Here is a 27,628-nt window from a genome sequence, read left to right as displayed (position 1 = left end):
TGATATCAGGAACTTGTTCTGGCCCAGCGTCGGGCCGGAGTCGGGCCAGATATGGTTTTACAATGCGGCTCAGATCTGGGCCGAATGCGGCCTACATCATGGATGCCAGACGTGGGCCACTGCAGGACCGTCATTCATTGAGCTATGTGGGCCGAGTGTACGTGCCGTGTCTGCCCCAGAGCGGGGCCAGACCAAGTTTGCTGACTGGGAGGCGTATCTGATCTGTAGAATAACTGCAGATTGTTCTGGACTACTTTGATCATCTCCTGGGACTGCTGCCCTGATTCATTCCCCAAAAATTGTGTTATACTGTGAAAGTTGACGCTTGAATTAACGTGGGATCAAATGGGGGAGGAGGGTGGTGCATGATTGTGACTTGCACTAATTGTATGTGTCAGTGGCCTGCAAAGGTTAAAGAGGTTTTCTTCATGGTTTCTATATCCATATGCTGCTGAGATGAATTATGAAATCTGCTTTAGTTCCACTTAACTCATGTTAGACTTTACGTGTGGCACTTTCCCCTACGGAACACTGTACCAAGGATTCATATTACAACATAATAAAAATAACCCAAACTATTTTGTATTTTACTGTAAATATGTTTGTGGCAGCCAGCTGGGAGTTTAAAAGGCTCAACAAACTTGTGTTGCTAACTTTGTAGGATAATAAGTTTTGTCAGTACTGTGCAATATGTGGGTGGTTATGAACATGTTTTCTAAAAAACATGAATGTGTGGGCAAAGGAGAGAAAAAGTGTGAGGGGAGGCCACATGGGAAGGTAATATAAAACCAAGATCTTTTTGTGAGTAAATTAAACTGTTAAGTGTCAAAACAGAGCATTAAATAAATAAATAAATATATAAATATTAATATTACGAATTTATGATCTAGTTTTTTGGGTAAAATGTAATCCTGTTTAGTGGCTTTTACTGTGTTTGCAGTCCTTTTCCAGTGCTTCAAACTACTGAATGATGACGCTGGTTTGATACAGTTGATCATAATATTCTGTTGAACAGGTTGGAAACTTGGGTAGGATTACATAAAACAGTTCTAAAATGGTGCAGGTCCTATTTGGAGAAAATGTGTTATTTTGTGACGATGAAAAGTGTTGAATCTGATCGGATGGCAGTATGTGGGGTTCCTCAAGTGAGTCAGTCCATGGACTCCTTTTTTTCAGACTGTATATGTTACCATTGGGTGAAATGCTTCAAAATGCCAATGTTGGCCCTATGGCTACGCAGATGACATGCAGCTTTATTTATCTTTTTTTTTTCAAATGAAAGTTGTTCAGTTGATATGTTGTGTCACTCTCTAAAGCAAATTAACAATCGAATGAACCAAAATTTCCTTCGGTTAAACAGTTATCTGGATTCAGATACATGTTTTAAGTAGATGTATACTATACTTAAAAATGGATCCACATTGTCTTACTTTGTGTCAACACTGGATGAAATAAAATTGAGTACCTTTAAATAAAAAAACAAAAACAAAAACAAAAACATTTTCAGTCCAGGTTTGATTGGCCCCTTTGTGTACTGTAGTTGTTGTACATCTATGGTATTTTACTGTATTTACAAAATGTCACTGAATGTAAGCGTGGGAGTTTGCTATCAGAAGTAGAAGTAAGGACAAAGCTTCAAGGCTTCTCGTCCATACAAACTTAAAGTAATAAACAGAATGTGTTCGGCGATGCATCAGTTTCAAGTCCTACATCTGAGCCTGTGTCATGGTAACACTAGACACCAGAATGGTCTTTCGTCTGTAATGTTGAGAGAATGTGACCTCAAATGTGTGATTAGCATCAACATGGTTCCGAGTGTTGATTTGGACAGACAAGTGAAGTGGCACCTTATGTGACGGTTGAGGTATTTTTACTCATAAAAAGCTGTAAAAAAAGAAAAATAAACACCTCCATGAGCGTGAATTAAAAATGAGCAGTCTAATCTTTATGGAGGCAGAATTTTTGTTACGGGATGTGTAACGTAACCCGTTATTGTGGCCAGTGGTTGTATTGGTTGGCAGGAAATTGGGAGATGTCATTAACACACTTAATGCATCGGTTATTTTTTTTAAATAAATTTATATTAATATGGAGCCAACTGAAAATGAAATACACTAACCTATTATAAATGACAGCCAAACATTCAAGAAAAAATGAAAGCGCAGACCACGGTAAGTTATAATCATCATTTATAGTTCATGGTCATTTTCCTCATACTCATTCCAAGTACAGGTCTCTGGTAAGCAGAACTGACGGACAGAATGACAGACCAAACACAGAACGGTTGAAATGGACTCGTGAAATCTTTAGGTCTTTGCAAGAGCATCGAGCGCAGACTTGATGATGTTATAATGCCACTTGGAAACACAAAACAAATTCATTGTTCTTCATCTGTGTCATCATCTCTCCATTAGAATCTTCTTTTCTCCAGCACACTTAAGTCAGTCGGGTCATTTTGCTGGAGGAAGGCAGTGATTCTCCTCGCCACGCACGTCATCGTGCGCATTCCTCTCCTGCTTTGAACTCCTTTGTGCAGTTTAGGGTGGAATACACTTGGTCTGGTTAGCATTTGTATAAAAACTATAAAGGAACATGTAAAAACAGGAAGGGGGCTGGAGACAAATGATGCAGATTTCTTCATAAAATGTTCTATGTCTAACAACACTTAACATTTACATTTTCATTCTTTTTTTTTTTTTTTGTCTTTTGATTTTTTTTCCAAAAATGGTTTTGGAGCAGAGTTATAGTTTGCATCATCTATACAACAGGCTATAAAACAGCACATTATCACAGTTCAGAAAGCACATTTAGATGTGGTTGTACTGTATATAAACATATGTAGTGGAATAGGATCATTCAGCGTGCATGGCTCCCACACGTTCACGTCTGAGACTTCTGAGGAAACTTCTTGCCTTAGACTTCACATGATGCAGAAACAAAGGCCTCCAGATTTCTTACTGGCACAATTGACATTTTGTTCTTCTGGAATCAAAATTCTTGTAAATGACACTGCACTTCAGTCAATTCAGCTCTTAGTCTGTTATGTTCAACTGAGACACGTTGGCAAGTCTGCGGACATCTGTCCTGACTCTTTTTTTTTTCTTTTCCCTCTGTGGATTTGCTGTCAAGAGTCCTGCCTCCGTCTTCTTTAAATCAAATGTTTGCAACACTTATGTATGGCGCCATGTTCTCTCAAAACAAAACACCACAAACACAGACATGTTAAAATCAAACCATTAAGTTTATAACCCATCTTTGCAAAGTGCATCTGTGCTGCTGTGGTGGCCACCAACAAAGGAGTGGGATCATCCCGCTCTTGGAAACAAGTCACAGATGGATTATGCTATTTGGTTGTTTTCATTTGGCTTCCACTTGGATGCCAGAGACATTTGTCCATCCACATTCTTTTCCCAGATAGTCTTGAGAATGGTTCTTCCTTCATTATATCTTCTTGTTGATTTGCAGAGCAATGTCTTCTTGGGGGAGAAAAATGACTAAATAATGTTCAATTTTGTTATCATACTGTACACAATAAAATCTTGATTAGAATTTTTCCAACAACGTTCCAGTTGGCCTGACAAAGACCAGCACTTTGATAATCACACGTAGTACTCCTTATCCTTGTTCTTCTTGTTCTTGCTGCAAGTCTTTGCGGGGTTGACCGCTTTCTCTTTGACAATTGAACCGTTTGACTGAGCCGAGTTGCTGATGTAGTTGCGACTCTCATCCACGTGGTAGGAACCCTCGTCTCGATTGCGGTACTTGTACATGGCGTAGAGCAGGATGAGAATGCACAGAGCCGCGGCTGCTACGATGCCCACCACCATGCCTGTCGTACTGCTGGACTCGCGGAAGACCTCGGAGGAGTCTGGGAAACCCTTTGGTCCGCCACCCGTGGGATTGGCTGCCAAGAGAGACAAAGGCAAAATGACTATTAAGGACTGTTTCATTTGTCATCAATTCAAGTAATACAAATGGCAAGATTCACAAGGTCCCCAGACAACATTTAGACAAACTGTGATGAGCTAAAGCTCACATTTTACATATCAAGGCAAAACATCTTACAGGATTCATTACGAAACAAAAAGGGAATGTCATATGTCTCTGAGAGGCATTTGATTTGGCCCTTGCTTCTACACTGAAGAATTGACGGCATTACCTTAAGACCTTTAAAAATGTATGATCTGTATATGCTGCCTTCAAAGTATGTGCATGTCAATTTCCCTTTCCAATGTAATTCATGCAGCACATTATCCTGATGATATTCCCCAAATATAACTGTTCACAAATGGCAGACGGAAGGGGATATTCTCGAGAAGGAGGATGTGCGATCTCAGTGTAGAGATTTGCTAATTTTAGTTGTAAAGCTGACAAGAATTACGTGTAAATGATTGAGAAAAAAAAGGCCAGTTTAAGCTCACAGCTCATTAGGTGTTTTACAGCACGGTCATGAATGAGCGGAGGGACGTTAACATCTTCCGTAAATGCTACCGAGATGACTCACTGAAAACAAAACTGACAGTGAAAAACAATTCCTCAATAGAGTCAGCAAATTTTTCCAAAGACTGTCCTCCTCCTCTGTGTTTTGAACCGTTACGGCTCAATGAGGCATATTTTGAAAACACGTCAGCCCCCTGATATCATTCAGTCCTCCTGGCACATCTCACTGTGTGTTTTGTTGCAGTCATCAGTTCTGCTTAAGCTGTCATTGTTGCATTGGAAAAATTCAAACACACCAAATGTGGAAAGGAAAGCACTGTGGTTCTGCCAGACGGAGGTGTAAAACACATAAATGAGGGATTAGGAGTTCAGAGTGTAGTTTTGCTGATGTACACAAACCAATAATAACATATTGGACTGGGCATCTGCGCCGTTTAGTTCATGTTCACGAGTTTTAAAATATTCGTATCACCCGGTTGGAGTAAAAAATCAGCAAAGAAGCCATCCATCCATCCATCTTCTACCGCTTATCCGGGGCCAGGTCGCGGGGGCAACAGCTTTAGCAGGGAAGCCCAGACTTCCCTCTCCCTAGCTACTTCTTCCAGCTCTCCCCGGGGGATCCCGAGGCGTTCCCAGGCCAGCTGGGTGACATAGTCTCTCCAGCGTGTCCTGGGTCTTCCTCGGGGTCTCCTCCCGGTGGGACATGCCCGGAACACCTCACCAGGGAGGCGCCCAGGAGGCATCCGAATCAGATGCCCAAGCCACCTCATCTGGCTCCTCTCGATGTGGAGGAGAAGCGGCTCGACTCGGAGCCTCTCCCGGATGACCGAGCTTCTCACCTTATCTCTAAGGGAGAGCCCGGACACCCTGCGGAGAAAACTCATTTCGGCCGCTTGTATCCGGGATCTCGTTCTTTCGGTCATGACCCATAGCTCGTGACCATAGATGAGGGTTGGAACGTAGATCGACCGGTAAATTGAGAGCTTCGCCCTTTGGCTCAGCTCCTTCTTCACCACGACAGACCGATACAACGTCCGCATCACAGCAGACGCTGCACCGATCCGCCTGAACACTTAAATACAGGATTACAAACATAAGATATGAGATGGAGAATGATGAATATTATGAACTACTTTATTCATCTTACTGTTTCAATCTACAATGCAATATAGTAGAGATGTAGTATGTCATAAAATAATGTTTCACGATGGTACACAGCCTGCAGAGCACTGGTGTTATTTGAATATTCCTCCTCAGGTGTTACGCAACATTTTGATAGCAGGGTTGCTTGCATGTGAAAATTCTGTTTAAAAAAAAACACCATGTCAAGAAATTACTTCCTTACTTCCTCAGTTATGCGCAAATAGAAACACAAATGAAATGACCACAAATAGACATGCAAGAGGTGGTCCTCTACGAAAGTATTCAGATTGTTTGCCGCTAGTCAGGATCTCACTTAGGGAAAAAGCTTATTTTGACAAATTTACGAAATATAAATGATTTTTCATGCTTTGTTAAAGGTATTTTGATTAATTACATTGTTTGTGACATGAGTTTCATTTGGGAGTTTTCTATAATGACATCACTCTTGAACTTTAACAACAACAACACCCCCCCAACCCCCCACTGCCTTGACTGTGCTAGCAAATCCACACAGGACAAACAGATATGTGTATTTTAGGGAGTGCTCATCTTTACCAAAATAAAAATGTGGAATGAAGACCGGAGAGGGCACAAGTTCCCTGGGCTGTCTGGTTGGACAATGTAATCTTCTCGTGCCATACAACAGTCATGGGCAAGAAGCGATTTCCTTTCCTGTTTTTTCTGTCCTGAGCGTGACTGAGCGTTCAAACAGATTAGCTCTGCCCTTTACATGGGCGCTTATTCTGTGGGACAGGTGTGAAGAATGCTCTCACTTTGTGGACAAAAGCTGCTGTTTGAAACGCCTCTTAGTCAACGAAGCTGCAGGTTAGCTTTCTACTGTGTATGCTATCAACCTTTGCTCAGGGTCAAAAAGTACATGAGAACTTCAAAGGCCTGTACAGTGAGGCCAAAGTTCAGAGTTTGTTCATGGCTAGATCTGCTTATTGGATTGCTTTTTAACAGACTGCTCTTGTACAAACCTTCGATTGCTCAAATCAATCGACTTCATACCTGTCAACCTTGGCTAATAGCTGCCCTTATAAATGATTACGATTCCCCTTACAAAGCAACAAAAACCCATACAACGGCTTACAGAGCATGCGCACATCATGCTACATCAATCCGACCGTACACAACGATGAAAAAAAATATACGATTGAGGATTACTTTTGCTGGTTTGCCGTGACAAAAGTAGCGATCGACGACGGCATTGTCGTTGGCTACCAGCAGGTGAAATGATCTGGATTTGAGCCAAAATGGTCTTTGTGCCACACTGTCACAATTGTTTTTGTTTTCTTTTTTTTCTGTATAAAAGTTGTAATATGCCGTAAGTGATTTGAAATGATCAAAAAACGTATAAAATACGGGGAAAACGTACAAGTTGACAGGTATGCGACTTAGTCTAGTCGTGCCTTTTTTCGTGTTGATTCTTTGTTTACGATTGTATTCCTATTTTATATTCTATACTCTATTCTTTAGCATATCAGAATACACATTCAGTGTGCTTTGTAAATTTAAATTACACATGAAGCATATCAAGGATTATTGTTTTTTTTTTTTTTTACTATGACATCAATCTATGCCTGGATGCTTGCATATGTGAGGATTGGTTCTGTGTGTGGCATGCAACAACTATCGTATATTCTTTCATCCATTCATTTTCTAATCCGCTTATGCTCACGAGGGTCGCAGGCATGTTGGAGCCGATCCCAGCTGTCTTCGGGCGGTAGCACCGGGACACCCTAAACTGGTTGTCAGCCAATCACGAGGCACATATAGACAAACAACCATTCGCGCTCACAATCACGCCTAGGGACAATTTATCCATCCATCGATATTCTGATTCGCTTATCCTCACAAGAGTAGCGGGAAATAATTTACAGTGTTTCCATTCACCTATCACGCATGTTTTTGGAACGTGGGAGGAAACCGGAATATCCGGATAAAACCCACGCAAACACGGGGAGAACATGCAAACTCCACACAGGAAGGCCGGAGTGGGAATGGAACCCTGCACCTCTGCACTGTGAGGCGGACATGCTATTTGCTCGAACACCGTGCTATCATATATTCAGTAGTTTGTCAGGAGGATTTCCATTTTAAGATAATAATAAAAAATAATTACAAACATTTTCCAAACTCTCAAAATCCAAATCTTATAATCACTTTATATGTCTGCAGCTAGTGTACAAAGGATTGCTTTCAACAAAATTTCGATTATTTCCCTCTCACTTCAATTCAAGTGAACAAGGCAAAGGTGAAAATGCTCTTAAACACAAACAATAGGGAAAACAGAAAATCTCACTGTTATATCCTATTTAATATCTTAACCAGGAATGTTATATTGAGCTCAGTAATTAAATGATTAATACAGCATTCAGTGCAGCAAGGGGAGGTTTGCTCTATGCCAAAAGATTAGCATTCATTACAGCTCATTACTACGTTTGCTCTCAGTGTTGTCTATCAAACTACCTGAAGGCATTGAGGATTTCATTCCAAGAGTATGAGATCAATGACTGATATGACGGTTACGGACAATTTTGGAAGCTGCGTGTTTGGCAGTAAACCTTGGGCTTTGTTTCCCACGAGGCACGAGGCCTTCCAGACATTCTCAGACCTCAGTCAAAAATACATCTGGCTGTTTGTTCATTAGCCCTCTAATATTGACTCCATTTATGAATAATGGGTCAACACCCTCACCTCCAACTCACCCAGGGGTAAAATTAAACATGAAGTAGATGACCCTAAAACACAGGGCTTTCTGCAGCATAGCATGGGGGGCACTTGTGAAGCACTCACAGTAAACTCAAGGGGGTTAAATGTTGTGAAAAAGCTGCATAATAACCGATTGCTTTCCCTGTAGTTGCGGACATAACTGATAATTACAATATAGCACTAACTGGATCACCCAAGGTTATTGCGGGTTTCTTCTCACATGCATGCTGAGATTCCTAAAGATGGGATGCACAGGGACAATTCTTAATTGGTATTCTCCAATATCAGAGCTGCACAATGTCAGCTAACAAAATGGTAAAAACTTTTTGGGGTCATCATTAGTAAGATACACTGAAATGCAATAGCATTTAAAGCTCCAAAGACACACAATTAAATCCTTACTTCTACTGGAGTCCTCACTGAGACATTCCAATTTTAACAGTAAAATGCTTGTTTGGCATTTTCTCTTATTTGAGCCACACTTGTTTGGTGAGTTAAAAGCCAAAAAGCCTCAAATTCCTGTCAACCAGAATTTCAACAACAAATGGCCCACAGCAAAGACTATTTTTCCTCATTTGTAGCCAGCAATGCTCTCATTCGTTGGGTAATTGGTAAGAGTCTGCTGGGTGACAAAGCTAGATGAGGCAAAACATGGCGGTTGCTTCAGGTCTGTGCTTGAGGTAACGAAGCAAACAACACTACTTCGGATTTATTGAACAGCCACTGCGGGCTTTCCCCCCCACCCCCCGCCCCTCCACCACCCACCCTCACACACACACACACAAAAACACCAGCACCAGAATGATAATAGGCTGCACGGGTTCAGGGAACACATGGACAATTGCATGCACTATCAAGTTCCGAGTTAGAGCTACTGGTAGTGTAATTCTGAGAGCTATTGCGATTTGGCAAAAAGAGCTGCAAGGAACAATGTTATGTGGATGTGGCCTTCATTAGCCTGCCACTCTTTAACAGGGCAGCATGAAATTACATCGCTGATAAACTGTTGAAAGGTGACTTCAAATTGCTCAACTTTCCTCCCTAACCATGTTGTTTCAAACAAAAAAAAAGCAGATGTAGAAATTGAGAAACATATTTTGTTGGTTTGTTATGTTTGCACCCTCCATGAGCCATCACTTTATTGTGTTGGAGGATGTTTGAGTGTTCCTATGATCCAAAGAGCTAAGTAGTCTGGGGCTTGACTGTGTGCTTCTGGCAGGGTCACATATGGCAAAATTGATCCAGTTTTCCCTTGCCTGGATGCAGATTACTGGGGCCGCCCCCTGGAGCCGAGCCTGGATGTGGGGCCAAAGGTGAGCGTCTGGTAGACGGGCCTACACCGATGGATCTCAGCCCGAAAGGACAACATCTGTTCCCTTTCCCATGGGCTCACCACCTGAGGGTGGGCCCAAAGGGGTCGGTGCATCGTGAGCCGGGCAGTGGGCAAAGGTGGGGATCCTCTTGAGGATAAACGGATTAGAAGATTTTTTAAGGATCTGGGCTTCAAGACGGAAGGTTAAGGGACAAAAATGTAAAAATGACAACTCGCTGTGAGATAGTTGCTAAAGCACTTGCTGGCCAGTGTCAATGTGCCCTTGAACTGTTCCCACCCACAGCTCAAGTGACTGTTTACGCACCCCTTTCACTTTGAATCACTCCTTCCATGCCCACGTGCTTGATCTGCTTCTCTCTGTGGTGTTCAACTGTGCAACACAAAATATAGAGCAGCATGTACACTGAATTTCCCCTTGAGGGATTATAATGAGTATAATAGGGAGAACGCCCCCTGTTTTAATGCTAACACAACCCTGTATTGCTTTCTTTAGTTGGTGAACCAGCCACACGACACCCCTTTAGTTGCGTATGTAGTTTAAAGAGCAAACATGCGTGTATGTATGTTGCAATAGTGTTAATACTGATCAAATACATATTTATCGTTCAAGTTGGTAGTGATAATATATAAAGGTAATTTGAAAATTAAACCTTTGACTCCTTTTACTTCACATCGAATTAAATATTGGATCTTCAATGGGTTTGCTGATTATAACTGAATAATGCTATACGAGGGGTGTCAGAAAGCTCCGGGACTGATATCACTACAGATGTAATTCAAATCCAAACAACAGACTTCCTCTATTGAAGTAATCCCTCTGGAGTCGAACACACTTCCTAAGTCGTCTCGTCTAAGAATCCATGCACTCCTTGAAGAATTCTTGCAGGATCCTATTGTCCATGTCTTCAATGCGAGAGCTTGTGACAAAGGAAAAACATCAGACAGAGCCAGGTTGTATAATTAGGGAGATTGTGGCAGCACGGCAATGTCTTCCTGGCCAGGAACTAACGGATACTCACGGCACTGTGAGCCGGCACATTATCTTGTCAGATTGAAGCAGCTACGAGTTAACCATCACAACTCTCATTTCTCTCACTCATTGATCAAAGCAAACACAGCAGGGTCGGTTTGTAGATGTGCTAATTAATTATCTAGATCACACTTTGTGTTTGAAATATATTTATGATGACGTCAGCCCTGGAACTTCTGACACATCTCCTACTGTAAAAGGTGACCTCCCCGCTGTCTTTTTGTTGCAAGTTATTTAGAAGCTAAAACGTGACACCTCTAGATGGAGCCTGCAAGTGCGAAAACAGAATTTGAATACTGGTGCTTGTACATAAGATGTGCCTTGCAGAATGTATTCGCTTTGGGAAAAGTGGGAGTAGCACAACGTCAGCTGGGCTCCGTTGGCCGGCTCTTCAACATATTGGTGTTATTTAGTCAGATTAGCGTTAGAGCATCTGACTTCACATATCCCATCATAACCAGGAACTGTCAAAAGCATCACATAGTGGTGATAGAGCTCAATCTGCTGACAGGTCACTGTATCAGCTGCAGTGGAGCCAAAACGCTTATTAAATCCCTCTTTAATTATCAGAGTGTCCTCGAGAAGTGTACTTGTGACATGCTGGCAGTACGCCCGATGAGAGAGTGTGAGTGAGAAGTGGTTGAGATCACGCTAATGGCGGATGATGAACAGAGAGTTGAGCGAGCATGAAATGAGGTCCTTCTGAAAATGAGTTAAAGGTGTTTCATTTAGCCCCGTTAAAGGTATGGTGTAATTTAAGCCTCTGTCCAGAGGAGCTTCCACAAGAGGATGATTTATTTGGCATTAATTGCACAAGGCTGGTGACGGGACACTTGATTACTTTTACTCTTACAAAATAGATTAGAAGCTTGCAGGTTTTTTTTTTTTAAACAAAAGACTACCGGTACTTCGAAAGCCAAACAGTAGTTTTACATTCTATGATGACAAAAAGTGAATATTGGACTCAAGTTTTTGTCAGATGGAGTCATTGGATGTGTTACTGAAGTTTCTGACACAATACAATTCATGGACTGTCAAAGTGTGAAGTAACAATTCTATTTAAAAAAAATATATATGCAAAAGTCTGTAAGTGCCATTTAGTAAGAAAAGTACAGCCCTGCCTACTTACAGACTGCCTATTACTGCATCGCTTGACTAAACCGGTATTACATAACACTCAGTGAAAGCACCGGTAAATGTTGAATTGCAATGCATGCAATTTTCTGCCAATACCATTATGTCCATTTAATACAATTGTGAGGCCATATGTATTTCTGTCAAATGTCAAATATACCCTCAAAAATGACTATGCACATGGTCATCATGTTGTAAAAATGCCATTGTGGCATGTCAGTGTACATGATAATTAACCAGTATCATCTCTATAATGTTCATCATCACTTCAAACACTGAAATGTTGAATTTCCCTTATTCATTCTAAGCCATTATCGACCTTGGCTATGCGTCTTCTCTCAGATAAGCAAAGTCTTCTATGCCCTACTTAGATTTATAAACGGACACATTGTGTAAGCATCAACGTCAGCACATTCTAAAGATGAGTGGGTGAAAAAAAGGGAAATAATTGAAAATATAAATATGGGGGATCAGCAAAGAGGCAGCCTGACAGTGAGTGTGAAATCCTGTTTTCTTTCAGAACACACAGGATGAGCCTGAGATGGCATAATCCTCAATGAAAAAGTATTGGGGAAGATACCAAAATTGCACAGGATATGAAATAAAGCTACATTTTCTCTTAAAACAATGCCGTGCCATAATTCCTCCTGGCTTGATGAATTTACCAGTCGGTGAAGCTTATTCATTTGTTACTTGATTTATTAGTTAAAACTAGACTGTTCTCTTTACATAAGTGAGTCTATTGAAGTAAACATCAAGCGCACACTGTAGGTAGTTCGTAATATAGCACCTTGTGGACAAATAAAGATGTGTGTGCAGAAAAACAAAATGGATGTGATTAACCTTGGCCTGCCAATTGGCAACACTTCAGCTGAGAATACGGATAAAAAGGGATAGTTTATGATATGTAGAAGGCTGCAAAAATCTCAACATTTGAGTTGAAGAAGATAAAACTTTGAAGAAGACATCATGTTGTTCTTTGAATATAATGCAGAGTGGGTGTTCTTTGTTCCTTAACAATTACTACTGTACCGTTTTTGTCGGCATTACCAGCTGGTCCCAAACCTGACAAAGAAGTGCAGGACATGCTTGCAAGGTGACTAAATCCCGTGGGTAAATGCTTCAGTCGTCTTTTAAAGTGGGGAGAGGGAGAGAGAGAGAGAGAGAGAGAGAGACTTATGTGCATTCTGTACACTGCTCTCTCCCATTCTGCCAATGCACGCTTCCCAAATTAGCCAAATAAGCCTGCTATTATAGTACACATGTTGGTATTCCTCTGTGGGTTTTGAAACCAGCAGAAGGATTCAATTTGTTGCTACATGATCTAATCACAGCGGGCTTAACAGGTGATAAGCCTGTGCTGATGCTCCGGAGTTTTCATGTTTTCATTAGGTTACAGGACTAAAATAGGGCAATGATTACGTTTAACCAACTGGTATGCCCCACTTACTGCTTGAGTCTGACAGAAAAACGATCTCGTGCTGACCTCTGAAAATAGATCGTTCTCGTTATTGTTTAGCTCTTGGCCCCAACAAAAATTCCTGCATACATGAATAGTGAGGCCTTGGCGTGATACTAAAACCGTGAGAATATGGCTTCCTTTTTGGGGCGTGAATATTTGCAGAAATGTGATGATGCCATTTTGCATATCTTGCACCCCTGATAAAACTGGGGCTAAGAGATGTGCGGCATGAGAAGAAAATTGGATGGCACTATTGTTGTCACCAGACCCCATCATTGGGAGAAGACAGAAAGGAAAGTTGAAAAGAATTTAGCGGTGGTTTGATAACCTCACACCGATCAATAGAACGTCTAGATGGAGTAGGCCGTCTGGACTTAATTGTTTCCACCACTTCTTTCGCATCAGTTCAGAAAGCCTTTAAAATCCCTCTATTCATAGGTTTAGCTATAACGCCTCTCCTTGCTAGGAAAGGTAGAAGATTAAACGTTTGGCAGCAGTGCAAGCTGATATAAAACATTGTGTGGTAAATAAATCTTTCCTTGAAGTTTATGTTTACCGGCAGTCTAACAAAGGCTGTTAGATCCATGCTGGTGTTATTTCTATTTAGAGTGGGGCATCCATCTTTGAACTGTAGCTCATATGAGCTTTATTGCCAGAAAAAAAACGCAACAAAAAAAAACAAAACAAGAAAATTATGCATGGAAAAACAACGGGATTAATTTTCATCACAATTTGCAGGTTAATTACCAACACAAGACAGTGTCACATGATTGATAATAAATGGGCTCTCACTTAGATAGGGCTTTTCTATCTTGGGTATTCAAAGTGCATTACACTGTTATCTCAATCATCTACTGATGACAGAGGATCAGGAGCAAAACTGGGGGTTCAGTATCTTGCTCAAAGGCACTCGGGCATGGTCACAATGGCCAGGGATCGAACCACCTACCTTTGGTTTGGGAAACGACCACTCTACCACTGAGTCATGCCTTCCTTATAACATGCACGCCTAAAGTGAGATCGTGTGACAAAATATGTACAAAGTAGGTGAATGGTCACAAGAAAGGAATACTATTAACACATTGAGTAAAGCGCAGTTATTGTTCAGGAGAACCTGCGCAGTGTTGCTTCTGAGTGTCATGGTGTGGGTGAAATACAGCACAGACAGACAAACTGACACGGCCATAGAGAAATAGAATAAAAAAAAGATGACTAACCTAACCCACCTGAGCTCGGCTCACAGGGATCGATGTCCTCATCATCGCTTGGACACTCTGCCGATGCCACAAGCATGTCCTCGCTTGTCTGCAAAGAGAGCAATACGTTCACAGTTGAGCGGTGAGGCCACGGAATTCCACAGGGGTTACTGACAAAACATTCAAACCGGTTCTATAGTCCATGAACACGAAATCGGATTATTGTGGAACAGCAGAGGCGACAGATCTGTGCGAAAATATCAGGTCTAAAGCTCAGTGTTTGTCTGTTGGATTCAAAACGAGAGACTAAACAAAACTGATGGCTCATCATTCTTACACCGTAAGCACTTTTCAAGGCATTCCACATTATTGTGTAATGTTTGTCTGAAACCTCATGTTTGAGCCCAATTTTCCAAAGCATGATTTGCGCTCCATGGTTGGTTAAAATGTTTAATGATGGCACACTACAACCATCAAGCTCCAGTATTATAACACAATGTCAAAAAAATTGGGGCCCTCTGAAGATGGAAGTACACGGCCTGCTGTATTTTTGCATCACAATATGTTTGCGAGTGGGATGAAATATGTTCAGGAAATGAACAATGTCATTTCATCTGACGTCCATTAGGATGCAAGGAATCTGATTTTGGATTATCTTGACATTTGGAGTACAGACGAACATCATCAAAACCCTGGGAATGATCCATCAAAGGAGATGTGACGAAGAGCAGTTCTTGGAACGGCTGGCCGGCGAAGTCCGTCCAAACGTAACTGTAATTTTCTGAGGTACAGTGTCTACTATCCAGATGGTGTAGTAGTCTGATTAAAGAGTGCCACATCCATCACTTTAGCCTCATGATTTTATTTTCTTCCCTTGGCGTAGGATGTTGACACGTTACATTCAGTGGCAGAAGTTTGGGGGAATCATGGAATCAATGCTCTCTCGCTCCTCTTCCTAACTTATCACAGCCCTCTTCTCTTCACCTCCCTTTCTCGTGTTCCTTTTCTTGAGATTTATGTGTAAGAGGAGGAGTGGAAGATGTCTACTACGTAGGTTGAATCACCGCACAGTAAGCTTTTGTGGAGGTGTATGGCTGTAACACCACCGCCACAACCACATTCTATTTATTGCTATTATCAATTCTGGCAAGTATAGTGACTGTAATAGAATTAAAAATAAGTAGCTGAATCAATTTCATGACGTAATACACAAGTTCATAGACGTAGTTCTACCTGAATGTTTTAAACTATTTAGACTTGGACTCAATGTATATATTCATTTTATTTATTCAGATTATTGGCCCGTCCGAATATCTGTGCTGATATTTGGCATTTTGACGCATATCAGCATTTCATATTCACATCGGCTTAGTCAAAATGTTATGAGCTAGCTGTAATCTTTATTTTGTTTGCTCCATGCTGTTTGAATTTTAAAACAAATACTGTATATCTACTATTAAAGATCTTTTTTAATTGTAACTAGTCACAAATGTAAAAGGCTGTTTAATAAACAAGCTTAAAACCATTTAGACAAAGTTAAGTGTTGAAGTTTGTCCGATTTAAAATTTGGACACAAATATTATCCCTTTTACTGCAAATGAATGCTTCAAATATCGGTTAACGGTCTCCTTAGATAAAAATAATTGGTACCGCTTCTGAAAAAAAATATCGACCTTTCTCTAGTATGTCTTACAACATAAAACAACAATTCCCCTTGCGATGTCAATGGTTGTATGCATACAGTACAGCGTCTGTGTAATTAGCTAAATTGTGCCTTTAAGCCACTGTAACCGTAAATATTCTCATCAGTACATTACTCAACCCATGTTATGCTATAAGTCTCTACATCACTACTGAAATGATTTGTCATGTGACAAAGCATCCTGGGATTGGAGTATAGGCCAACATTCTGATGTGGTCATGACACATAAAGTCCTAAACATGGCAAATTAATGGTGTCCTCATCCTAAGTGGAGCTTTTCTTTCTTTTTTCTTAACGTACAATCCATCTACAGTCATAGAAACTGGAAAGTTTCCATTTGGGAACATATTTTCTTACCAAAAAAGAACACCCAAATCTTAAAAACAAAGGCATTAAAATACACACACACACACACACACACACACCCAAAACATTCAGCGATTTTTCCAACCCTTTTTCAACAATACTATGCAATTGTCATTCATTAGCTGAGTGGTGTTGTTTTTTCCAATCTAAGCAGCACAATTCACACAAGAGAAATGCTCCTATACTTCTATTTGCGCTAAAAGCAAGTATCATTATTGCAGCAGCAAAGTGCTGAAGCCCTGGTGGAACAAGGAGAGTAGCTTATTTTATTGCCACTAGTCTTAGCAACAGAGAGCACACTCCAGTGGGATGTACACATGCACGCACGTGCACACGCGCACACACACACACGCACGCACACACACTCACAAAAAACAAAACAAAACAGAAAAAAAAACAAGAATAGAAACCCCCTTTTAGCGTTCATGTAAAATGCATGAAGATTTTCACAGTCTCTAAGTACACTGTCATGTGAGATTATTTAGGTGTTGGTGGACATTGTCAAGGTTGATCAGAATGAAAACTATATGAACAACAGAAGGTTATACGGTGGCCCTGAACAGGCAAGCAAGTGTGAAATATATATGGGCAATCGAATCTGACTTAGCGCAGTGTCTTCCATTACCATGGCTTGATTTACACTGTATGTTTGAAATGGGCCAATTTTTTTTGCTCTTAAGGGGCATATTTGTGATGGAAACATCGAGAACCCCAAAAAAAGTACACGGAATGGGATTTTTTTCAAATTTGAATGCAGCCTCTTACAAATGTGTACACAATGTGGCACATGAAACAACCCGCAGGTCACCCAAATTGTTCCTCAATTACTTGACAACACAGAAGTAAACAATAATTGTAAACAATGAATACAAACATGAACTGTTACCTACTTTTTAGCCGGCCCCCCACCCATTAATATAAATGAGGGTAACTGCAAATGGCATTAATTTCCTTGTTTAATGATGGTCCCGCCTCTAACGTACCATATTTAATTCTCTATGCTTTTTGCTGAAGTTTGAATATATGGTGGGCATTTTTAATATTTATTTGTGCTTTTTATTTCATTCAATCTTTTTTTTTTTTAACAAATCTGTATTTTCTGCTGACGTTAATGTGCCCCTGGTCTGAATGTCCTCTGTAAGGCTTAGTCAGCATTTGGTATCTTTTCAACAAGGTGACTTCATTATTTTGCAGAACACTACACCTTCTTTCCATGAATTTGTTCTACATCTGCATTGCACGTAGAACGAGAGTTGTTGTTCAGGGTATTTTGTGTTCCAATGCACTGGTGCTCAGAACTAAGAGAGACTTTCAGGGTGATAACCTGTTGGCGCACCTCTGTGAGGAGTGATTTCACGTTGTTGTCTTTGCGGTCTAATTTGATGAATACTCTTTGGCACCCGGCACATCTCTGTGGAGACGAGCTCAAAGTCAGGAGGACACAAAAGGATTCTGAAGGGTTTATCTGATGCACGCTTGTGTTGTCCTACTAATGTATTCCACCGAGGATGCTTGTTGTTTTCTTGTATCCCTTGGCAAACCCTGTTTTTATCCAGTCTAAGGTCTTGTTGTGCAGGGACCTCTCAGATTGTATATTTGTACATAGCTGGAAAATGTGTTGACTCAAGAAGGATACATTATTTCAATTATGTAGTTCAATTATTCCTCACATACTCTACAGACACTTGCATTTCGAGGGCAGTTGTTTTATGAACAAAACTATACATTGAGTCAAATTATTACTAGTTTCCGCATGAAACATAGATAGCCTTTTACAAATGCCATGGCTAGAACACATGAGCAGATGTGGCTTATAGACTGATCTTTGTCTCAGGTTTCTGTTCCATAACTCACACTCATTTACATAATCCAAAAGATGGACAAACACGTACTCCTCAGGGCTGTTTCTTATTTCAAATCATGTAATCATAGTCAATTTAAAGACCTTAACCCTAACCAGACAAGGTTCTATTTCCATATATTTCACGCTCATAGGTCATCTTTGTGTCATATGGCGCTTTCCACAAATCCACATTTGACACCAGCAGAGTACTTTTTAGTGTGTTAGTATCACCATAAGTGATTTTACAGTGTTACAAAGCATACAGGCAACGTGTGAATTTCTATCACAGATGGCATTTAAAAAATATCCCTACCGCCCAAAGAAGATGAAAACATTTCTTTTTAATATGACTACAAAGGCTATTTTAAAATACCATTTGGGCTTGCATATGCCTAATTACCTTTCATAACTATAATGAGGTGGGAAGGGAAACAAAACACATCCAAACCAGATTAAAACACCCTGTAGTGCGGCAGGAGGTATTCCTGTTTCTTTTAATTGGTTCTACTATGTTATGAGCTCAAAAAATGTTCTATGTCAGCAATCGGGTCATGCAAATGGATGGATGATGGATGGATGGATGGATGGATGGATAGATAGATAGATAGATAGATAGATAGATAGATAGATAGATAGATAGATAGATAGATAGATAGATAGATAGATAGATAGATAGATAGATAGATAGATAGATAGATAGATAGATAGATAGATAGATAGATAGATAGATAGATAGATAGATAGATAGATAGATAGATAGATAGATAGATAGATAGATAGATAGATAAAATCACTCAAAACCAAAACTTTTGCTTGCTATTATTTCTCTCGGCTGGAAATGTTTCTGCGTCCGGTTGTTACAGTGCACTGTCTGGACTAAACGGGATTGGCTTGGTATCTTGAGATTCGTGTTGGCAGCAACACATCATTCGTGCACCAGTGAGAATGGTACAATACAATACAATACAATACATGCTGATTTATATAGCGCTTTTACAACAGCGGCAGCTGTAACAAAGCGCTTAACAAAACAGTTAACATAAAGTAAAATAATAAACACAACACATAACATAAAACACGGACAGTCGTGCAGTCCTAACCACTTTTCCGTCACACACTTTGAAACGAATTTCTTTTGTTAAAATGGAGGCTGAACAAATCCATTCCTCCACTTTCTTGGATTCAAAATAGTAAAAACTGAAAGCTGTGCTAAACCAAATTAAATTCAATGCTAATATCGGTAAATTGTGGCCATAACTGATGAAACCTACTGTAGCTATCACATGCCTGATGACAACTTAGCAGCCTGTAACTGGGTCGATGGTGTTGAATAATTTAGTCCCAGATGCTCAATGGATTTCATCGGAATAATGAAGGCGAGAGAGCCTCTCAGACTGTGAGGTTAGTACAGTGCAAAAAGCCTGGCCTTCGCCCACACTCTTCCTGCTGCCAAGCTGTCAACATCACAGACCCACACATTCAAGACGATATGAGTCGCATTGTCGCAGCAGTTCATAGCTGATACATCATGTAAATAATACATAATCTATATATAGAGTATATCTCGATTTATTATAGCTTTATTCTAGATTTATTCTTGCTTTATTCGAGAAGCTAGAATAAATCGCATTTGACAAGAAATACTCTAAGCAAGGTGTTTACAGGCTGATAATCATTGTATAGCTCAGGGCAGAGCGAATAACAATAGGGAAAACCCATCAGGGTAAATATAACATTAGTCACTTTCATCGTCCTCATTTCCAATATATCATATGTCAAACTCAGTCACACAGAGAGGGGTCTCAAAAAACACTTTCAGGTGGTGGGCCGAACAGGATGCGTTTTTCTAAATCTAAACGGGCAGCGGAATAAATTATTAATCTATTAAACACGCATCAGCTCATTCAAAGAAGAGGCTAGTCAACATACCAACATAACAAGGAAGTAAAACATAAAAACATAATTTCTAACTTAACACGGGGGAATAATAAACAACAACCAATGCTAAATATAAACAGGAAATTCGTTTAAAAAATCGTTTCAAAATTCCACTAGGCATACTTCAAAACTAAGCTACCAGCTAGTTTATGCTAACCAAGATACACGGCCTTCAAGCCGTGTGTAGACAGAGCCAGACTGATTGGGTGTAGTCTTGTGCTTGATAAAGCTCGGCGCACACGAGGCGACATCGATGCTTGTAACCATCCACGCTTGGTATTTAGTCATTTGCGCCTCGTGTGTGGGGGCATTTATTTGAGCACGGATGGCGCTGTGTTATCGGCGATTTAAAATTTGGCGCTGCCCTGTCAGTACATTTCGGAGCTCTAAAAGACCTTTGGCAAGATTAGCCTTGCCTTTACGTTGTCAGATCCTAATCATAGAAGGACAGGCACAAATGGGACAAGGCAATGCATTATCTTGCAGGAACACTTCAGCCTTAAGATCACTTGAATCTGCCTCTGAGGTTGCCATCTTGAACGGTCTTATGATCAACAGTCCATATGTCACAAGATAATCTCTCATTTGCTAGCGTTTACAGTCAAACCTCGGTTCTCGAACGTCTCTGTGATCGACCAGGAAATTTGAGATTTTTACGCCTCGGATTACGACTGAAAACTGGACCAAACTGAGCAACCCGAATACGCCACTTGACTCCTCTCGGTTTCCTTCTTGTAACGTTCATTGTGAGCAGACACCCTTGTTGTGATTTACACAAATCTTTTTATTTTGTTATTTATGCATAGTGTATTAGCCCCTAATCATGGGCTAATAAAATAGTTTCGGATTTTGAACAAATCACTTTTTGAACAGCCATATGGAATGCATTATGGTCGAAAACTGAGGTATGACTGTTTATATATGGTTTGTTAGATGCTGATAATTTGGTTAGCAGCAGTGCTCAGCTAGGCCCATGTAACAGTGTAGCAGACAAAGTGAGGCATCTATTGGAGAGAGACACTTACAGTACTTGTCTCATTAACACTTGAAGTCTGTTGGACTGTGGGCCACTACTGGAGGAAATGTGGCATAAATCATAAGATACTTGGTGCTTCCCAATGAACTGATCCAAAAATCCAGCATTCCTCAAAAGGTAGTAAAGTCTTACTAATCTTGACGCCTTCTCCCTTTTGCAGCATTCAACTCGAGGTGGGCCACGTAATAACATGTTTCACTGTGTAATTTGAGATTTCGTCCCTTTAGGGAACTTTGCTTTATTTATAGCCAATCAGCAGTTCCTTCAACTGGACTTCAGACGGTGTATCAGGGCAGGATATAAACAAAAGAAAAAAAAAGAGCTTGAGGCTTTCTATCTCATCCCTTGGTACCATTGCGCTCATGTCTTGCCATACATCTTTCTGGGCCTTTTAAGTCACTGTTCCCAGACACGCTAACAAGGTGCTGGGAGGCAGCTTCATACACCCGGCACACCCAATTTCATGCAGCAGTGGAGGGACACACATTTCCAATTCATTTGGTTTTGTGACATAAATGCAGTAAAAAGGAACTCAAAGCAGGAGTATATTGCTGATACCATGAAAAAAAGGCATGGAATGAGCAAACATTGTTCTTTTGGACTGCAGGGACGCATGCATGTGTGCACTTATGAGTCGTGCTTCCCCTCAAAACCCAAGAGCACGACTGTGAACGGACAACTTCTTTTTTGTTTTTTGATTCATAGCATTCTCTGCTTTGCGGAATTTATGAAAGTCTTCCTCAGAAACCTTATTAACTATTTTCTATAAAGAGACACTTATAGAGTGTAAATGTTAAAGTCCTCAGCATCTATTGAATTTGTGTGGTTGTATGAGAGGAAACAACATCATGGGCTATTTCCGGGACAGATAATGTATCCCATTCACCATGTCGGTAAGAGATCTTAAAGCTCTTAAATTCAATTTTATCAAGTCATTGTATGTCTACTAAGTGTGTTGAATAACATTTGTGTTCACTGCCTGAATAACATCTTTGAATGTAACATCATATGGCTGAGTGCAGACAGAGCAAATTGATCCTCCGGCATGTTGATTACAGCCTCAAGCAGATCATTAGTTCTCATTTCTTAGCTAATTGCGGCTGTTGCAGAAATGTTTTACCTCAAATTTATGAAGCCTACCTCCAGCTATTTTTTTAATCATTTGCATCTTTGCAATGCATAGCGCATTAAACATGACACACAATATTTTGCCCCCCTTACTCTCAGTAACACACGTCTCAGATAAAGTCTCTCTCCACTGGAGTGTGCCTCCCCCGCAATACGCTTGGCATTTTTCCTTATCTGAAATCGAATCTGGAGCTCTGTGTGAATCCCTCGCTCACCTTGGTTGTAATCTCCTCCAAGAGAAGAGAAGTGCCTAGTTGGAGTCACAAATTAAGAATACGCTTATAATCACATCCAACAAACTCATGTCGTTTTAGGAATCTAGTTCAGTGTTGAAAGCTAAAAATAGAAGATAAACCCAAACATGCACAAGTGTGTTTTAGGAGAGAGAAAAAGAGAGGGATGTGCCACTTGGATACAAATCGTTGTCTTTTTGACTTGGGTTGCTTCTTGACATGCAGTCTCAGTCCCTCATCAGGTGACACGAACAAATTTGTCATCCTAATATAGATTCCTCCATGATGGAGATAAATCTACTGAAGGCTTAAGTCCCATGTGTAATGTTAAACTAACAAAGAACAAACAAACAAAAAAAAACAGAAACCAGACCAAAAGAAGAAAACAAAGAAACGTAAAAGCTGTGTTGCCCTCCAACAGTAGGTCGGGTCTTATGTGGCTTCCACAGAGCATCCATCTAATCAGATCCCTACCTCCAAGGTTTTCTTCTCCATAGAATGAACACCAAAAACAAGAATGAGCAACTTTGTGAGTCAGCAGCACGAAGGCAAGACAATGTGCATTTTCAGGCACCACTTCCCAAACAGATCTTTGGCAGATCAACTCTTGATTTACGTTTTTTAAAATTTATTCATTTTAATTTACCAAGACATGAATTCTTCTGCCTCATTTACGGATGATAGTCTTTAAAATTGCGAATCAACATTTAGACGCAAATCAACGCCGTAATCATTTTAATAAAAGGAAGGAATACTTCCTGGCACAATTAAAAATACGGTACTTTGTACCAGTATTTCATCAAAATGCATTGTCAAATTAAGAGCTGCGTGAAGACTGTGATTTTTCACCTGATTTAGGATCTGATTCGTGACCATGTCAGCACACGGTGACCCATTTTCCATGTTTCAAACCTGTCGAACTGATAGTGCAAATAACATGAAATTAAGGTGCCATTCAAAGAACTATTGGGCTCTTACAGATTGAATTACTATGCTGCTCGTAATACAGTCGGTATAGTGTATTAAATGCTTATATGTGTAAAAGCTGGCATTTATTTAATTATGGGTTTGATCCAATGTTGAAATAAAACATTCATTTCTCCTTTGAGTGGCACACGTTTAAATATTACAGTAGAGGTTTTAAACATAAGCTTTTGAAAATGTACTGTATTTCAGCTTTTTGGCTTTTTTTTTTAATGATAGGAGTATCAGTGCAGTAGTTGGCACAGCTCATATTCATAATAAATAAGCCTCTCTAACAAGCGCTCTCTCATGCTCGTTTCGTCTGCAAATCATAAGAGCCGTTGCCCTGTGAGAGGACAAAATGATCAATAAAACATGCTGTAAAGTGTTCGTGTCAATATCTCACTGTTATAAAATAACACACACAAAACCACTTAAGTTTCTTTCTTGCCATTCAAACATTTGAAGTAGGACAATCTCTTGGCCTCTGATATGCTACCGTGCAAGAACCCAAATGAAGATTTAGATTTTGGTTTCTTTGAATAATGAAAAGCACAGAAAAAGAAAAGAGAAAACAGCAAATCCTCGAGCAAAGCAAATGCAATCCTATTCACTCTGCTCATTGCTCTGATTGAATGGTGTTTATATATATCAAGTCATGAAAGGACGTCAATGTGTGCTGATGTGTGTGTGTTCAACACTGTTAGCAACGCACTCATGTGCCTCACTGTGTGTACAGGATCATAGTAAAGGCTAGTTTCCATAAGTGCCTCTGGTGACGCCAAGATGATGGATCTAGTCTGTCATGGGGTGCGCATGCTGCAGGCCTGGGACCGTCGCAGCTCCCCTGCCATATGTTAGCCCTGAGTGGGCAAGAGGGTGTGACCGGGTCTGAGGAACACTGAGGCAAGATTACCGATTACCAGTCACGCCATAGCTGACGATCAAAAACATTTTACTATGATATAACAGAGTATCCCATGTGATTGGCTGGCAAATAGTCAAGTATCATGGTTCTTGACCAGTCAACTGACATAGCAAGCACGACCATAGTGAGGAAAAGTGCTATTGAAAATGGATGGGCGGATTGGATATAGTTTTGAAGTACAACAATATAATTGTCAGATGTTAGTGTATACCATATGAGGCAAAGTTGGTTTAAAGATGTACAGAGACAAAAACATACCGGTATTTATATTTATACCTCTCAGGAAAATTAGAAAAAAAGCTCGAAGGATAGTCATGTCTGAAGTGACAATATAGATCTCAGGTCTCCAGTTCAGGTCTTGTAGTTGTTGAGCCATTTTACCAAGATCACGAAAAATAAAAAATCTTCAAATACATTCAATGCATACTTAATAGTTCGCTCTCATGTGGTTATAGCATAGCTAAGAGTGACTATTATGCTTAAAAATGTAATGTCAGATATGATCTCGGGCAATATTAAGACCAAATCATCCGCAGGTCTCTTATCTTATAAATCTGCATTTGAAGAGTCTGCACTGCATAGGTTTAGTTGCTTGAGGAGTGATTCAAACTCAGATAAAGCTCAGGTCTGAAAACCGGAGCATGCAGGATTAGTGTTAAATCTAAGATTGCAGACTTCACTTGTAGAACAATAATTAAATCCAGGACCAAGACAATCAGAATGATGCCTAAGGGCAGATACTGTAGGTATTGGTTACAAGAATTGCATAGATGATTATAAAAAAGGATGGTTGCAACACACTCCAGTTACCAGGTTATCCACAATAAAAGATTATTGACACATGGGGATCTATGCGTATTTGTAAACAGCGCAGTTGTACTCGAGTGTCAAAAGTGCTGTATCCTGGTTTTGGAATTTGGTTCACACACAATACATCCAATTGGGGTAGAAGGCGGTCTCCATGAATTTTCTTTAAATCAGCCACTCATGAAGATCTGCTTGCCGATCTTTATCAATGGACATTGCACACTTCGACTTGCCGCAGGACTCAAGCAAATCAGTGTCTTCTGCTGCCAGGCCGAGGACTATCAGCGTGCCTCTCACAGGTGGCATTTAAGTTGGCTGTGTTCACACCCACAACGGTGAAATGCCCCTTTTAAAATGTGCCATGCTGCACCGGGTTGCACAGGTCTGAGAAAATAAAACTTTCTATCTCCCCTCCTGTGGATGTTGCCACTGCGGAACACACCAGACTTGCAGTGGACACGGAAATAGAGCCCTGTGGTGTCAGATTTGATGAAAGGAGACAACAGAATACAAAAAACTCTTGCAGTATTTTAAATCTCGTCTACCCCTGGTACTTGTGTACAGGCCAGGACTCTGCCGTTCATCTCAGGGATGAAGATCAATCACTGTCAAGAGCTCTCACTGGCTGCACCAAATAAGAGCATTCTCATTTTGTTGTTGTTGTTCCTTTTTTGTTTGCTTGTTGGAATTTGATTAAAATCTGACCATAAATAACGTCAAGTGGCACTGGAATTTTTCTGAGGCAAATAAAACACACACACACACACACACACTCACACACGCACGAACGCACACGCACTGCACACACACACACACATACACACTGCATACCTTTGTACAGTAGTATGAAGATTGAGCTGCAATGCTATTGGTCTTTTAATTATCGGTATGTCAAAAGGTTGAATACTCAAATAACATGAAAATCCATTCTTATTTTTTGGGTGGTAAAGTCTCTAGCTTTCATCTTGTGGATATCTTCACAGGTGAACCGAAAGGTGTCAGGATTTATGGTAATAAAGCATAAGCGGACACAAGGGGTTTGAAAAGAACATTGTGAATTTAATGGTTTGCATGGGACAAGGCCCACTGAATTGAATAATAATCATAAAAATAAAAATTAAAACCCTCAAATGGGATTTCAAAAACATTTGGCAAGGGGCAAAGGAAATATTAGCAGGGATGCTCTAACAAGTACAAATAAATAACAACCACTTTAATGGTAAAATGTGTCATAAATTTCCTGATAGAAGATTCCTCAAAGTAATGATGCAAGGTTTAACCTAAAATATCATTGACATTTCAATAATAAGGTAGGTTTGGTTTTTGTTTCTGTCATTTAATTGTTCCTGTAATGTGATTTCTCTCAAGGATTGTTGGATGTATTGCGACTACAGAGACCTAAGGTTTTGTGACAGGAATAGTGAAAGGCTGCTGTAATTGCATCTAACATTTAAATGCTAGAAATATAATACATTGTTAAGCAAATGAATGAATGCAACAATCTCTTAACTGAATGTGAAACGTATTAACTGTTGCCATAGTCTCATTGAGGCCAGTGATGATGAAAACGGTGTCATGTGAATATTGTTTAAGGACCAAAAATCCACAAATTGGAATGGCCATCAGAGGAGGGTTGAACCAGTTGGACAATGCTAAAAATGAGACCCATTCTTGAGTAAGGACTCTGAATGCATCTCTTTGTACGCAAGCCAGACACAATGCGATGTCCTGAGACTGAAACGTCCCACTGCAGGAGCTCTCAGCGGAAAGGTCGTCGGGTAGAATCAAAACACAGACAATGAAATCTCCCACTGCACATTTTTTTTGTATGCCTCATTCATCTCGCTGCCATCAAAACAGAACACCTCTTTAATCAAATGAATCAACTCAAGAGCTCTCTTTAGTACAAACAGACGGCACCATTATCCTAATTTGGTTTTATTGATCAATCAAACCCCGATCTGCAACTTCATATGCATGGTGTGAAGAATGAATTAATGAAGAATACTCAGCCTTGTAACAGTGATGCAGCAGAATCCGTATTTTAGACCTCAATAATCTGTCAATTTGAACCCATTAACCATTGTGGGTAGAATACTTTGGATATTACAAAATGGGTAGTATCTTTAGAGGACGTTGGAGTCATGAAATATACCGAAAAGTAATTTTCTAACAGAAGTACCAAAACGGTTATCGGTAAACTGGTTTGTGGGTTCGGCCTTTAATATTAC

General features: G+C 40.2%; 3 protein-coding genes across 22 annotated transcripts in view; 1 reads left to right on the top strand and 2 right to left on the bottom strand.

Annotated features, from left to right (window-relative positions):
- The window catches only part of psme4a (proteasome activator subunit 4a), a 415,963-nt gene that overhangs the window by 51,599 nt on the left and 336,736 nt on the right, over positions 1 to 27,628 (bottom strand). The gene's annotated exons all lie outside the window — the stretch shown is intronic.
- LOC127610237 (stonin-1) overlaps positions 1 to 27,628 on the top strand; it is a 143,695-nt gene that overhangs the window by 86,815 nt on the left and 29,252 nt on the right. The window lies entirely within an intron of this gene.
- Positions 2,173 to 27,628, bottom strand: part of LOC127610233 (neurexin-1a-like) — a 230,181-nt gene continuing 204,725 nt past the window's right edge. For 11 of the 19 annotated variants that reach the window (XM_052080106.1, XM_052080117.1, XM_052080110.1 and 8 more), the window contains 2 exons: positions 14,475 to 14,562; positions 2,173 to 3,904 (listed from right to left, as the gene is read on the bottom strand). In XM_052080106.1, the coding sequence (XP_051936066.1) occupies positions 3,600 to 3,904; positions 14,475 to 14,562 (393 nt within the window). In that variant the 3' untranslated portion in view covers positions 2,173 to 3,599. The remainder of the gene's footprint in view (positions 3,905 to 14,474; positions 14,563 to 27,628) is intronic. The other 8 variants (XM_052080107.1, XM_052080126.1, XM_052080111.1 and 5 more) reach the window with 1 other exon arrangement.

Source organism: Hippocampus zosterae, chromosome 11, assembly GCF_025434085.1.
Source record: "Hippocampus zosterae strain Florida chromosome 11, ASM2543408v3, whole genome shotgun sequence".
Lineage (NCBI taxonomy): Eukaryota > Metazoa > Chordata > Actinopteri > Syngnathiformes > Syngnathidae > Hippocampus > Hippocampus zosterae.
The sequence above is the reverse complement of the archived record's forward strand: the minus strand, read 5'-3'. Positions and strand labels throughout refer to the sequence as shown.